Raw genomic sequence first — 13,924 nt, 5'->3', positions numbered from 1 at the left:
GACCGGGGGGGGGGGGGGGGGGGGTTTCCAGGATGCCAAGTAGCCTACTCATTTTAATGTAACAATTGCCGATGAGAACTGGTGTCAAAAAGGAAAAGAGGAAAAAAAAGAAAATCGATCACTGACTTCATGATCAATTACCATGGCAACGAATGAAGCTTCGAAGCTTTGATTTTTTTGGGTCAGCACTATATAGAGTCTTGGATGATATCATGAACTGTTGATGATGGGATATTCAAAGTCTTCCTAATTTTCCGTTGAAGAACATTATTCTGAAATTGTTACACTACTTTTTAGAGGCAGTTTTTCACAGACTGGTGAACCTCTGCCTATCTTTACTTCTGAGAGATTCAGCCTCGATGCTCTTTTTATACTGACCTGTTGCCAATTAACCTAATTAGTTGCAAAATGCTGCCCCAGCTGTTTCTTATTAGTACCGCTTACTTTTACAGCCTTTTGTTGCCCCTGTTCCAACTTTTCTGAAATGTGTTGCTGCCATCAAATTCAAATGTACCTTATTTTTTTCTTAAAATGGTACAAATTCTTAGTTTTAACATTTGATATGTTTACTTTGTTCCATTGTGAATAAAATATGGGTTTATGAGATTTGCACATCATTGCATTCTGTTTTTATTTACATTTTACACAACGTGCCAACTTCTTTGGAATTGAGGTTACACATTTTGAATGCTATATCAGCATCATGCATGGATATTCAATTTCATTTATGTGTTACCACAGAAACTCTTCCAAACTGAGCCATGTGATTGCGTCATAAGCTTGCATGTTTTCATGGCGGTCCAGCATACAGCAGCAGTGTTGTAGGCCAGATGTCGGAGTATCGCTGCTATGTAAAGCCTTCTTAGTTCTGTGCTTTGCCTCATTAGGCTAAGTTGTTTGGGTAAACCAGCACCCAGAACCCCTGCAGCATGAAATGAGCCTGCAGTGTGGCAGCAGAAGGAAATGAGGCTATGAGAAGTGTAATAGCCTAGAACGATGCTTCCCAGACTGCAGTTCAGATCCTCCCAGGCAAAGATGTAATGATCTCCGGGAGGCACAGACTCAAATGAATCATAACAGATGAGCACAGTGAGAGTTCAGAAGAAAACAACTAAATGGTTAAAAAAAACCAAAAAAAAAACCAATTAAGTTTCCTTTTAAAGAATCATGGACTAAAACGAATTAAGTCAGTGAGCTATGTTGTTCAGAAGGTGAATTATGGGGGAAATTTGGGAGAGTGGAGAAGTTCAGAAGAGGAAGATGTTCTATAGCTAGGTGTTAGTGTATCACTGGTATAATGTTGTTGTGCAACATTACTAATCAACAGGATTGATGTTTTCAAGTCCGAATGTTTTCGTGTTCAATCAAGATATGGAATTTGTTTAAAAAATCGACCACATATTGTAATGGAGTGAGGGATGTCTGGTCTTTTAACCCATAAGGACCCACGGTGACACGGGTGTCACACTGCCTTCAAGTGTCCTGGAAAGCCCCTTACACATATTGATGGTGAACTTTTAACTCATGAAGTCCCTAAGTGACATCTACTCAACATCCTGGTGCAGTCACATGACTCTCTGTGAATCTCTCTATCCATGACAACATTTCCAAGATGGTGGCCAGCAGAGTTGGCACATTTCACAGAGGCAGCTACTTTTAAAAAGCTTGCTTTCTGTCAATAAAATAAGCCACCACCCATTTCACAATGCAAATCCTTTTATAACATGTCCCTTGTTGTATTTAACCTGTTCTGACCTCATTTTTTGAAGAAACTCATATAAAACAACTTAAGAAAATATTGCTGTGACATATACGTCACATCGGGCCTTAGCCTTAAAAAAGTCAGGAAAAATACCATGTGACGCCTATGTCACAATGAGAAAAATGGGAAAGAACTGCTCAATTAAATTAGGTGATTCAGGTATTTTGAATTAATATACTCTATGTTGTTCAATTTAAAACATAATTTAAAAATGTTAACATAAAAATAATGTCAAATTCAATCAATATTTAATAAAATTATATATCAGTCCGGAAATTGAACCACAGATTTAGCAGAGACACTCTTCTCAGTAAATGAACAAGATTTTAGTATCCCATGCTGGTCCCATATTAATGTAATTATGCTTTTTTGCTGTATTTTTTGTAACAAAATAGGATACAGTGTTCAGGATGTACTGACGATCATCAGACGTGCAATAGATGTTGTTTACAGAACAACAAATACAGCAAAGAAGAATGAGAGTTTACATAAGAAAATATTAGGAAACAAATAAGAAAAGTTAACACAGTCAAACAGTCATGAACCAGGTTTGAGACAAGGGTTCTGGACTGCTGTACTGATGGGAGAGAGGGTCCCATGTGGTGCATTGTGAGAGAAGGACGTTTTACCCAGCTCAGTTCTGGCGAATGGAATATGACCCAACTATCAGTTCTGTGAGTGGGTACCAATGTTTTGTGATTGCATAGTTAACAGAGATGATAAATAAGGAGACAATAACTGTGACAGGGCTTTAAAAATGGATAAAAACCAATGCTGTTGTCCCCTTACTGTCAGAAATGACCAGCCGACATTTTGATAAAGAGTGCCGTGATGAGTATTATATGAATCATTGGAAATGAAATGTAAGGCTGAGTGGTAAACAGCATCCAGTGGAATCAAAGTGGAACTAGCAGCTCTTCCATAGATGTCATCTCCATACTCTAAAACTGAGAAAAAATTGTGTCTCTAATTTTTTTCCTGTGGTGAGTAGGGAAACGGTGCTTATTTCTGTATAGAAAGCCAAGTATTGTTCTTAGTTTAGCAATGAGGGTGGTGATATGGTGCTTAAAATTAAGACAACTGTCCATCCAGATGCCAAGGTATTTGTAGTTGGAAAGAAAATTGTGGTTGCACAGCTTTTAAGGCTTCAGTAACTGGTTAAAGCCTTCAATATGAGGCAATATTCGCATTTCTATAGTGTTTGCCCTTTTTTGTTGTGAAACTTGTCTTAAAAAGGTGTAAATAGTAACCAGCAAATTTATAATTTTGATATATGTTATGGAAATGCAAATAAAAGGTCAAATTTGTGTTACAGAGCAAAAGAAAATGTCAAGCCCATTTATTTTCAAGTGAAAATTTAAGTTACCAAAAACGCCCGATGTGACATATATGCAACATTCCAGATCTCTGACAATAGGTGGCGCTATTTCAAAAAAAACTTCAAAAATGTGTTCCATGCATTCCACTTGGTCTGTGTTTCACCCCATTTAATTTTCCTTCAAGGATAAATGGGTCTGGGTTCTTATGGGTTAAAAAAAAAAAAAAAATTGATTGTCCCTTTCTCTTCTTGGCTTTTCTCTTCCCTTCAAACTCTCCTCTTAGAAGTGAGAGTGAAAGTGGGGAAGAAGAGGAGGAGGAAGAGGTTCCCCTGATGTCAGAGGAGGAGATGAACAGACTGGGTAGCCAGTTGGTGAAGGCAGAGATCATGGGCAAAACGGTGAGTAGGTTCATGTTATTTTGCTCTTAGTCTCCTTGATTTCCAGTGGAAATTATAAAATGTACAACACTTATTAATGGACTTGTGGAAACTGGGCTAAATAAGCAGATTTAGGATTAACTCACAGAACACAATATAAACCTACATAAAACTGGTTCATAACTACAACACAATAATTCATACGCAGTCCACCATTATTCTTGCCAAACAAGTATTTGTTAAACATGTTCACTTGACAGTGATATACTGTATATATGTGATAAAATAAATGTCTTTCAATAACTTTTATTATTATAGTTTATTATTCTCTTTGAAGGCTGGACCTGCATTAAAGTAGCTCTAGATTTATGGGTTAAGTGGCAGTTGATTTGCTTTTTCTCAACACATTGCCTTCCCCCTTTGGGTAGATTTAAGAGCACATCAGGGGATCCATTAATTTATAGCATCCATTGATCTGTGCACTTAACTCCCCCCCTCTGTCTTCACGTGTCAATGCTAAGAGTGGTATTGGGAACTCTTATTGAGAGTGTTAAAAGGCTGTCTGTCAAAACACAGACACTCATGCGCACGCACTGACGCACACACACAGACAGACACACGGTCACACCAATAATCCAGAGTGTTATCAGCCTGACTGCCAGCATCTCCCTACACGACAAAGCAATCAAACCAATATTCCCAAACCTCTTGTGTGTGTGTGTTAGTGCGTGTTAAGTGCCTTTAACTGTTGTGCACTTTCATGACCTGTACATGTACATAGAGGTATTGATATCTGTCATGGCAGTATGGCATAGGAGGTTCTGTGTGTATGTGTTTGAGGCAGATACTTTTTATTTATTTATTTATTTTGAGTGTAGTTTTTCTGTTTTACTGTGTTCTGCCTAAAAACCTCTTATCTGAAATCTCTTATCCAACTTCAACCATTAATTCATTTAAACCTGCTTTTATACTCTTATGTCTGCAAAGAATTTTTATTTTTATATTTACTTGAACACTGTAAAGACATCAGGTGTCACCGAAAATTGTTGTTGGTTATGCAGAATATAAATAAGTCTGTGTTTGTGTGTTGCAGGCATTGGTTGAGAAGTTGAAATCACAGCTGGATGCGGCACGGAATGCCAAAGAGATCCACACTGCCAGGAAGAAAGTACAAGAAGCAGCTAATTCAAACCAGGTCCGTAGATTTTGTATTTTATTTATTGTCTATCGTATAACAAAAAATAATCAGACACTTTACAGCACTTCAGAATCACCACAAAGTTAAATGTTGCACCCTTCATGAAGGATTTGCTGCAGGCCTTTGTATTAGACTGCATTCATTTTATGACGCTTTTGGCAAATTCTTTAACTAAAAAAGGACAGATAGGACTTCTTTGGAAATATTTTTCTCCACTTCCTTTGCTGTTTCCAGAAAGTTGTTTTCCCCTGGGAAGATGTCTACACAGTGCTATTTCCCCTTGATTTACTATATACTATCCAACTTGCTCACACACACACATACACTGACCGATGCACACTTCACTGAACTGTGGATCAGACACACAGCAGATTTAAACAGACACAGGCATGACATCCTGAACTGGACATATATACAGATATAAAAACATGCACACACAGGAATAGACAGATTCTCAGCCCTTCCCCCGACGCACACTCAGACACATTCTGAATCTCCCTGTGTCCCATTTGTCTGCTGGCTGGGTCTTTCTTTTTCCTCCTCCCATAGACTAAATGCAGATCAGCACACTCAAGGTTATATAAAACTTAATCTTAACCCTCCGACGACCCCTATGGTTACAAACCAAAATTTGTCCAGACACCATAGAGAGATGGGCAGACATGCAGTCTACCATCATGCAGCAGGCAAGAAAAGCGCATGCGCTTGTCTGGAGATGAAACCAAACTCTTTGCTGATACATCTGACTGCTTTGAATTTGTTTGTTTGAAGTCTCCTCACCACTCGACTTTTATGTCTTGCTCCTGGAACAAATGTCTTTTAGTGCTGATGACACTCTTTCCTACCAGAGGACATTCAGTGTGTATGCATGTGCATGCGTGCACGTTTGTAAGTTAGGTCAAATTCAAGTAAGGCCGTCCTGTTCAGATAACAAGACCACAGTGAAATCCTTGGTGGGGTTTCAGAGAAAATGTAATAATTCTTAGGTTTTAGTGCACTTATCAACTGAGAGGTACTTCAGCCCTCCTAAAGATGGAGTGTCGCTGATTTGCACTCATTCGGGATCCCTTCCAGTCTTGCTATGGGAGACTTTTGGCTTGTCTTCATCACTCAGTGCTCTGACTCTTGTTGCCTGCCTACCTCATATTTTCATATATTTGTGTTTTTTCACTGCATGTGCACCCTTGAGAGGCCTAACTGTGCTGACTGTAGCAAAGAAAGTATTCTTCAATCTCTCTTGGATCATAGTTCTGACAGTCCATCTTACTGTCTGTTTCAATTTCCATCGATTTTTTTCACATCATCTCTCTTACTCCCACCGTGTTCTTGTTGGTCCGTCTCTACCTGTCATTCTATGTCCAGTCTTTTATCTAATAAGACACCGGCTGTGGTTACATAAGACTTTTTTTTTCTGAATCAGGTCAATCTCCCGACAAACTATTTAAGTGAGTGTTACATAAAATGATGAGATAAAGTGTCCTTTTTTACAGTTGTGACTCAGATTTCAACTGCTCCAAGCAAGCAAACCTTTTGGCCTTGGAACTATACAAACTTGTGTTGAGCATTCATTTGCAGCAGATTATTGGGCTATTGGAAGTTTTGAACAGAAGTCAAGTCCTCTTTCTTTTTATCCAACAAAAACATGACCACTTTCTCATTTATAATCCAACCAGGTGACTCGAAAGAAGTACAATTTCTTTGCAATTAGCCAGGTTATTTAAGGTGTGCTTGTGAGATATTTTTATTTTGATGGAGTGAGGCTTGGGTCATGTTGTAACACTGGATATAACATGTATGATGCTGCATAATAATAATATTATATATTGTGATATTTGGACTAGACTACTGTATCATGGTATTATTTTTTGGATATTGCCCAGACCTAGAAAGAGCCCTGACAAATGGGGTCACAACCTGATTGAACTTTCTGACCTGACATATGACAGCCAAGGTTTCTTACCTCATAGACTAAAAAAAAGTTTTGTTTCTTCTGGGAGAACACAAAAACAAACAGAAATGATACTGACCTGATTGTGTTTTGGTTTGCCAGGAACCGGGTCGCTCCACTGCAGACCAGGAGCTCCTGCTGTTTAGAACGGATCCATCAGGTCGGGCCTGGCCAGTAAATGCCCCCTCCGGACCTCAGGAGCCCCATGGAGGACGACGGAAAAAGAAACCGGTAAAGAAAAAGGGATGGAGGGGGGTTGGTATAAAAGTTTTCTACAGGGCTTTAGAATAGTAAAAGAAAACCAGCTCCTAAGAAGACGGAGAGGATTCTGCATACTACTGCAATTTTGGTTGCTAGATGGAGGTGATTAGAAGCAAATGAGATGTTTGTGTCCTGCTATGCTTTTCTTGTCCTTTGGTATTAATCGGGGTGCGTAGTGAGAGCATGGACCCGACCTGACTCTGAGCTGAAACGTTTGTAATGTAAACAAAGCTCTCCAGTCCATTCTCTGTTATGAGAGAGTGGTTATTTCAAATGCAAAGAGTGGCCTCGTCTCCTTCGTCTGGCTCACCCTTTGCTTCCCTCATGATCAGTCTGTGTGTGATGGACAGAAATGGACAGCTCAGAGACAGAGTTTATCTTTCCAGGATGTTAAGTCCACCCACTTTAAATAGCCGTCCTCCTGTCCCTTTACTGTCCTTGGTCTCCCATTCTGTCATCCCTCCTTTTCAGTGGTTTTAAACATAGCTTTCTTTTTTCTCCCCAAATTTCCAGATAATTTTTATTCCTCACCACCTTATCTTTCCTCGACTCATTTTTTTCACACAGTCTCTCTTCACCTCTCTCTCCAGATTGAGACCCATGTTGAAGGGCAACGCGTGCGCTATTTCCAGGATGATGACAATGTTGGTCTGAAGGAAATGGTGAGGAGGGAGAAGATGAGTTCTGCACAGGATCAGAATGCCCTCTATTCTCGAATGGCTGCCAAGGTAAGAAAACAAAAGTTTTACCACTGTGTGGTGCTGAGTTCAACTTGGCAATGTGAATGACACCTTAGGATACTGATAATTACTATTTTGGGTGCATCAGAGTTGGTGTGTTCTCTACATTGTGGCAAATTACTAATTTTTTGAAGCCTAAACAGAAGAAGTGTATGTGTTTTTGACTCGGCAGTTTCACTTGGTTGAAAAATAATGAGTCAGTGTAGGGTAGAACAGTTTGTACCTGTGGTTGGCACACTTAAATAAGGCAGGTGAACTCAGCTTACAGTGTGGCCTTTGTCAAGATATTGTAGTTTCTCATAGCTAATGTGGATAATTGATGGATTGATAGTTTTTTTTTTGATCATATTTAATCAGTATTTTAATGAATAATTAATAAATTACAACAATACATGCAAAGGTTGCTGAAAAGAACATTGAGAGCAACAAATGCACTTTATTAATGGCAGACAAAGGATTGAAGTTAGTGATTATTAGTGATTTTCTTTTTAAGAGTTCGAGAAATATGAGTCATTTGACAACTAAGCTATTAATGATCGTAATGAGGTGCATGCATAAAGCAATCAAAATCAAAATTTGGGATCACCAACTCTATTGGAAATGGACCAAACACCAAATTAACAAGTAAACATTTAGATTGGTTAATGGTTAAAGGCTAATTGGCTAAAGTTTGGGCACCTAAAAGAAAATTCCAAACAATGAAAAACAGATCTATAGGTTATGTATCCTTGCCAATACTCAAAAGTACTGTGAGCAAAGATGGATGAAGGTAGACATTAAGTGCTGCAGAGCTGCAGTGTGGATCTGTGTTGATGGAAAGGATCAGTGTCATACCTGCCCTTCAGCTGAGGAAAGGGATAGACGTTTTGTCAGGCAGGTAGGAATTTGGCTCTGTGCCATTATCCATTTCTTTCCACTACTACTTTTTACATCTACTCGTCTGTCTGTGCGACTCTCTCCTTCACCGTGTGCTTGAAATAGTCACAGGTGTCACAGGTGTGTGTGTGTCTGTGTCAGACTCCACTTTTCCATGAGCTGAGACTCACTTTCCTTTGTCCTTCTTCTCTCCTCCACTTGTTTACATCTTCTCTCTGTAGGTAGGAATATGACAAGGACAAGTAGTGTGACAATCCAGCTGACAGCTGTGTGTACATGTATGACAGGGAAGCATTAACGAACAACAAAGGGATGGAGGGGTTGCCATGACAATTAAGAAAAGACAAACGCTTTAGCTCAGGCCATGATTTTTCCTTCTCTGACTTTCACTCACTTGCTTACGCACACACATGCTCTCTCTCTCTCTCACACACACAAACAATTGCTGCCCCTCACTCATATATTCATTGCACTTGCATGTGTATGTAAAAATACACACGTTCTTCACCTACAAAGAGTGGCACTAAAAATACATCCACAGTTACCATGGCAAGGCTTCTATAAATACCACTTCTAATCACAGCTATACAGTGGTAAGAAAAAAAGTAAATGAACCCATTGGAATTACCTCCATCTATGTCTAAATTTGTCTCTGAATATGGTCGGATTTTCATCCAAGTTTCATTTATTAACAAATACAATTACACACATCATTGTATTATTCTTCTCCATATTAGAAATATTTTTCATTCTATCACTGTGTACACTGGAAAAAGTAGGTGAATCTTTGACGTAGGGCAAGTGACAGAATAATCACAAATGGTTAAGATCTTCATTGGTGTGGATTATGAGATAAACTGAGGTGTGGCTGCTCCTCTTTGATGTAGGTGTCCATTTTATCTTACCAAAGAGTAAGAGCTAAAGGCTTAGAAGCATCACTGGAGCTGGTTCATCTCACCTCAACTTTTCATTAATCTGCCATTCAAAAATCATGGCACATGGCTTCGCTGAATGGACAGAAAGAAATGATGATTGACAGTTTATTTTGTATATTACAGAAATGAATCACCCAAACACACAGTGTCCCACTGGTGCAATCAAACTTAAGTTCATGCACGTTTACCAGTTTGCTGCTCTTTGCTTTTATTGTGGCCGGTAAAAACACTGACATTTATCAATAATTAATGTGCATCCACAAACAGGAATGTGCAAATATGTGTCCCTCTGCTGTGTGGACACAAGATTGTTTTACCTCAGTACTGCAGGTATCTGCAGGTAGATCAATCTTTGTTAAGGATTACACCCTGTTTTCAGGGACCATTTCTCCAGTTTTATCCACTGGTCAGAGGCTCATTAGCACACTAGGAATGTCTGGAGGTTTGGTGTGGGACATTTCTGAATATTACATGAGTATTGTGCCAGACATACTGTATGTTAATCTCATCCACGCTCCCGCTACAAGCTCCATTCTCAATCTATAATTTAGATTGCATCATAATTAAATGTATCTATTTATCATTAGCTGAGGCCTATGTAAAGAAAAAACACATTCCATCCAGTGTGGATGTTGATTTATTACTACTATATTATGACTAATTAGTCCACATGTAAGTGTGTGAGAGTACCTGTAATGGTGTGTGTAAAACAGAAATACTGTCTGCTACTGGACCATTGCAGCATGTGCTGCTCCACACTTACATGTGCAGTCATTTACACACACACACACACACACACACACACACACACACACCCTCCCTCCCACACTGTCACTAAACTAATCCAATTTTCACTCTCACTCACACACTGTCCTACACAGCGAGTCATGCACACACACTTCAGCCATACTTGCCTCTCGCTCTCTCACACACACACACACACACACACACACACACACACACACACACACACACACACACACACACACACACACACACACACACACACACACACACACACACACACACTCCAACCTGTTACCCAGTCGCTATGGTGACAAGACTCAGACGTAGAAACACCACAGTAGATACTCAGTATCCTGCCTCACACTGCTATAACACACAATAACAGATTTACATGCAGGGCAGTTCAGACACATCAACACACACACACACACACACACACACACACACACACACACACACACACACACACACACACACACACACACACACACACACACACACACACACACACACACACACACACACACACACACAGAATGTGCTGTGGAACCTGCATACACCAATTAGTGAAGCTACCAGCTAGTTTCTAAGGACAGTCTGTGTCTCTACTGAAGTTTAAAGGATTACCATTACTTGGTTATCTCTATAGAAGAAGTGCCTTTGTAGAATGGTTTGTTTCAAGCCTGAAATGTGAATGGAAGCTACATTTAGTGTGCTTACCATTTTACATACCTATAATTCATTGAAATTCTCCACAGAAATAATTTTGACAAAGAGTGTGAATAGTCATTTTTTGTTGCAGAGAGAGTTATTCATAATGATCACATGGTGTTTAACACTGTTCACCTTCTCCCCCCCCTCCACTCCATCTCCTCTTCTCTGTCTTGCCTGTCGCGCCCTGTCGTCTTCATGGCTCCCTCCGCTCCTCTCCATTCTCCAGATGATGGGCAAGACAGACGGCGACAACTACACGCTGGATGACATGTTTGTGTCGAGTGCGGCGCAGCGGGAGGGCGAGGGGAGGGAGGAGGAGAGGATGAGGAGCAAAGCCATTGGGGACAGTAGGAGGCTGGCTGCCTCCATGGAGAAATGTCATCACTGCTTCAGCAGCCAAGAGCTCCAGAAACACCTCATTGTGGCAATCGGAAGCAAGGTAAAGGATCGTAAATGTGGGCAGTTTTGAGATTTTACGAGGAAATTTGTGCTGAAATGACTTATTTCTTAACTGAGCCATTATTTCCCAAAGGTGTTGTGTGTCAGCATCTTGTTTTGTCAGACCAGCAGTCAAAATTAATTCTGTCACAATCAGTCTACTATTAGAGAAGAATATGGAAACCAAAATGTAATTTAATTTTTTTTATTAAAGAGGATTCAGTATTTATTTATTGATTCTATGCCTGTAATCTTGTGTCCAGGTGTACCTGAGCCTGCCTGCAGGAGTCTCAATGGCAGAGGGCCACTGTCTCATTTGTCCTCTCCAGCACCACTGCTCTGCCACCACTCTGGACGAGGACATCTGGTCAGAGATGCAGGTTAGCCAATCAGCGCTCCCCTATAACTGCTGTTTAAAAGTGGTGGTACAAATAACTAGAACTAAATACGACCTACGTTTTTCACAGTTTACTTTGAGCAAGAATGAGTGTGAGTTCACTTCTGTGCTGCTTTGCTGTCCTCAGCTGTTCCGCGGTGCTCTGGTGCGCATGTTTGAGTCCCAGGAGCTGGACTGTGTGTTCATGGAAACACACATGAACCCACGCAGAAGACAGCACATGGTCCTAGAGTGTATCCCAATGCCTCGTGAGCTGGGCGATATGGCTCCCATATACTTTAAGGTCTGTGTGTGTTGTCACAGTTCAGTCAAAAAATGGAAATGAGTAAATTGGTTTGACTGCTTAAAAAAATGTAAATATATATATGTCAAGTGTGTTCTTCATGTCTCCAGAAAGCAATCATGGAGTGTGATGAGGAATGGGCCATGAACAAGAAAGTTGTTGACCTCTCTTCAAAAGACATCCGTCATGCTGTATGCTCTTATTATCTTCTTTTTATATTTCTGTCTCAAACCTCAGTCTCTTTTTATGTTTCTACACCAAAGACACCCAGAGCCTAGGTGTGTTGTTTTCAGGTTGTCTGTCTGTTCGACTCAATATCTCAGCAATGCTCTGACAACACTTCTTCAAATCTGTCAACAACCATTCATCAATGATTCAGTGATGACTGAGAAAATTTTGGAAGGATCAAAGGTCAAGGTCATTGTCACCTCACAAACTGCAGTTTTGGCCCCGTAAACACAATATATCTTCAATGTCTCAACATAATTTTTTTGCTTTGACTCAAGGACATACTTTGGTGGCCAAAGGTTGAAGTCACTGTGACCTTATGAACATGATTTTGGCATTGTGAATGTAGTATATCTAGACCTCCACAGTGGAACCTCTTGTTTCCACTTGGACTCAATCACTCAAGTGATTCTGGATAAATGGGAATGTGTCCTGAGACTAGTCTTGAGTGGCAGAGGCATACAACTGATTCTAGTCTAATTTCCTTTGGTTTCTCTTATATTTTATTATTTCTTTCCCAGCATCTTGACTTTCCTTTGTTCTGTCTGTCCTCTCCTTTCTGTCCTTGTATTCACTTGTCCTTGTTAATTGTTTTAAATATTTTGGGTATTGCCCCTCTAGGTTCCTCGAGGTCTGCCTTACTTTGCTGTTGACTTTGGACTCCAGGGAGGGTTTGCTCATGTCATTGAAAATGAACAGAAGTTCCCCCACTATTTTGGCAAGGTCAGTTTTATGTATTTAGCTTGCTGCACCTCATGCATCGTCGTCATGCTTTTCTTTTTCTTTAAGTTGCTGCAGTTTCAAGACTTTACTGTGCATATGTGACAGTGGGTTGCAGCTACATTATGACTGCCTGATTTTTACATTACTTTTGCATAGGATTCAGTGCATACGTTTCCCATGTCAGACACAACCAAACAACAGTTTAGTGATAAATCATCATCTGGTCCATGGTAACAGCATCAGAATAGTCACAATTTACAACTGAGTTGTTCTTGCAGCCCAGCATTGTAATGATTCTGAGGCTTATTATATTCTATTTACATTACATCTGTATTTCAAAATGATCAATCATTTATTCTCCTCACAGGAAGTGGTCGGAGGCATGATGGACTTGGAGCCACGACGTTGGAGGAAAATGATCAGAGAGAACTTTGACGATCAGAGGAAAAAAGTCTTGCAGTTCGCTAAAGGGTGGAAACCATATGACTGTACCAAGGCAGAGGGATAACTGGACTCACCTGCATACCCACACACACACACACACACACACACACACACACACTGTGGTGGGGTCATTTTGGTTAGTCTGGTGCAGATACTGTTGAATCTGTAAATTGAGACATTGATATCAAATTTAGAAGTTGTTATTGTGAGAATATTTTTGCCTCATGTCAGCTCTTATTCATATGTTAAATCGCCATGTTTTTACACTGAAAAACCAAAATATTATTCCCCTTATCATGTATTGATACTAAATATTAAAGTAAAAACTTAAACACTCTTTGATATTTCACTGTGATTTTTTTTTTCAATTTTCAAACATTTGCATATTTTTCATAAATCTACTGTGGCTGACTTGATTTTCATTTTGTGTAAACCCCACTAAACATAACAACAAATACAAATAGTGATTTCCAGATCAAACACGAACAAAAGTCTAATAGACATGACATACTGATAAAATGAATTATTTAAGGC

General features: G+C 39.7%; 1 protein-coding gene across 2 annotated transcripts in view; it reads left to right on the top strand.

Annotated features, from left to right (window-relative positions):
• Window positions 1-13,698, top strand: part of cwf19l2 (CWF19 like cell cycle control factor 2) — a 28,883-nt gene extending 15,185 nt beyond the window's left edge. For both annotated transcript variants that reach the window (XM_083984374.1, XM_083984373.1), the window contains exons 10-19: window positions 3,365-3,479; window positions 4,552-4,653; window positions 6,707-6,835; window positions 7,456-7,593; window positions 11,104-11,316; window positions 11,579-11,695; window positions 11,840-11,995; window positions 12,106-12,186; window positions 12,845-12,946; window positions 13,314-13,698. In XM_083984374.1, the coding sequence (XP_083840500.1) occupies window positions 3,365-3,479; window positions 4,552-4,653; window positions 6,707-6,835; window positions 7,456-7,593; window positions 11,104-11,316; window positions 11,579-11,695; window positions 11,840-11,995; window positions 12,106-12,186; window positions 12,845-12,946; window positions 13,314-13,454 (1,294 nt within the window). In that variant the 3' untranslated portion in view covers window positions 13,455-13,698. The remainder of the gene's footprint in view (window positions 1-3,364; window positions 3,480-4,551; window positions 4,654-6,706; window positions 6,836-7,455; window positions 7,594-11,103; window positions 11,317-11,578; window positions 11,696-11,839; window positions 11,996-12,105; window positions 12,187-12,844; window positions 12,947-13,313) is intronic.
• The last annotated feature ends 226 nt before the right edge of the window (window positions 13,699-13,924 follow it).

This window comes from Trachurus trachurus, assembly GCF_905171665.1.
Source record: "Trachurus trachurus genome assembly, chromosome: 13".
Classification (NCBI taxonomy): domain Eukaryota; kingdom Metazoa; phylum Chordata; class Actinopteri; order Carangiformes; family Carangidae; genus Trachurus; species Trachurus trachurus.
Note: the sequence above shows the minus strand (reverse complement) of the source record. Positions and strands in the feature narration are given on the sequence as shown.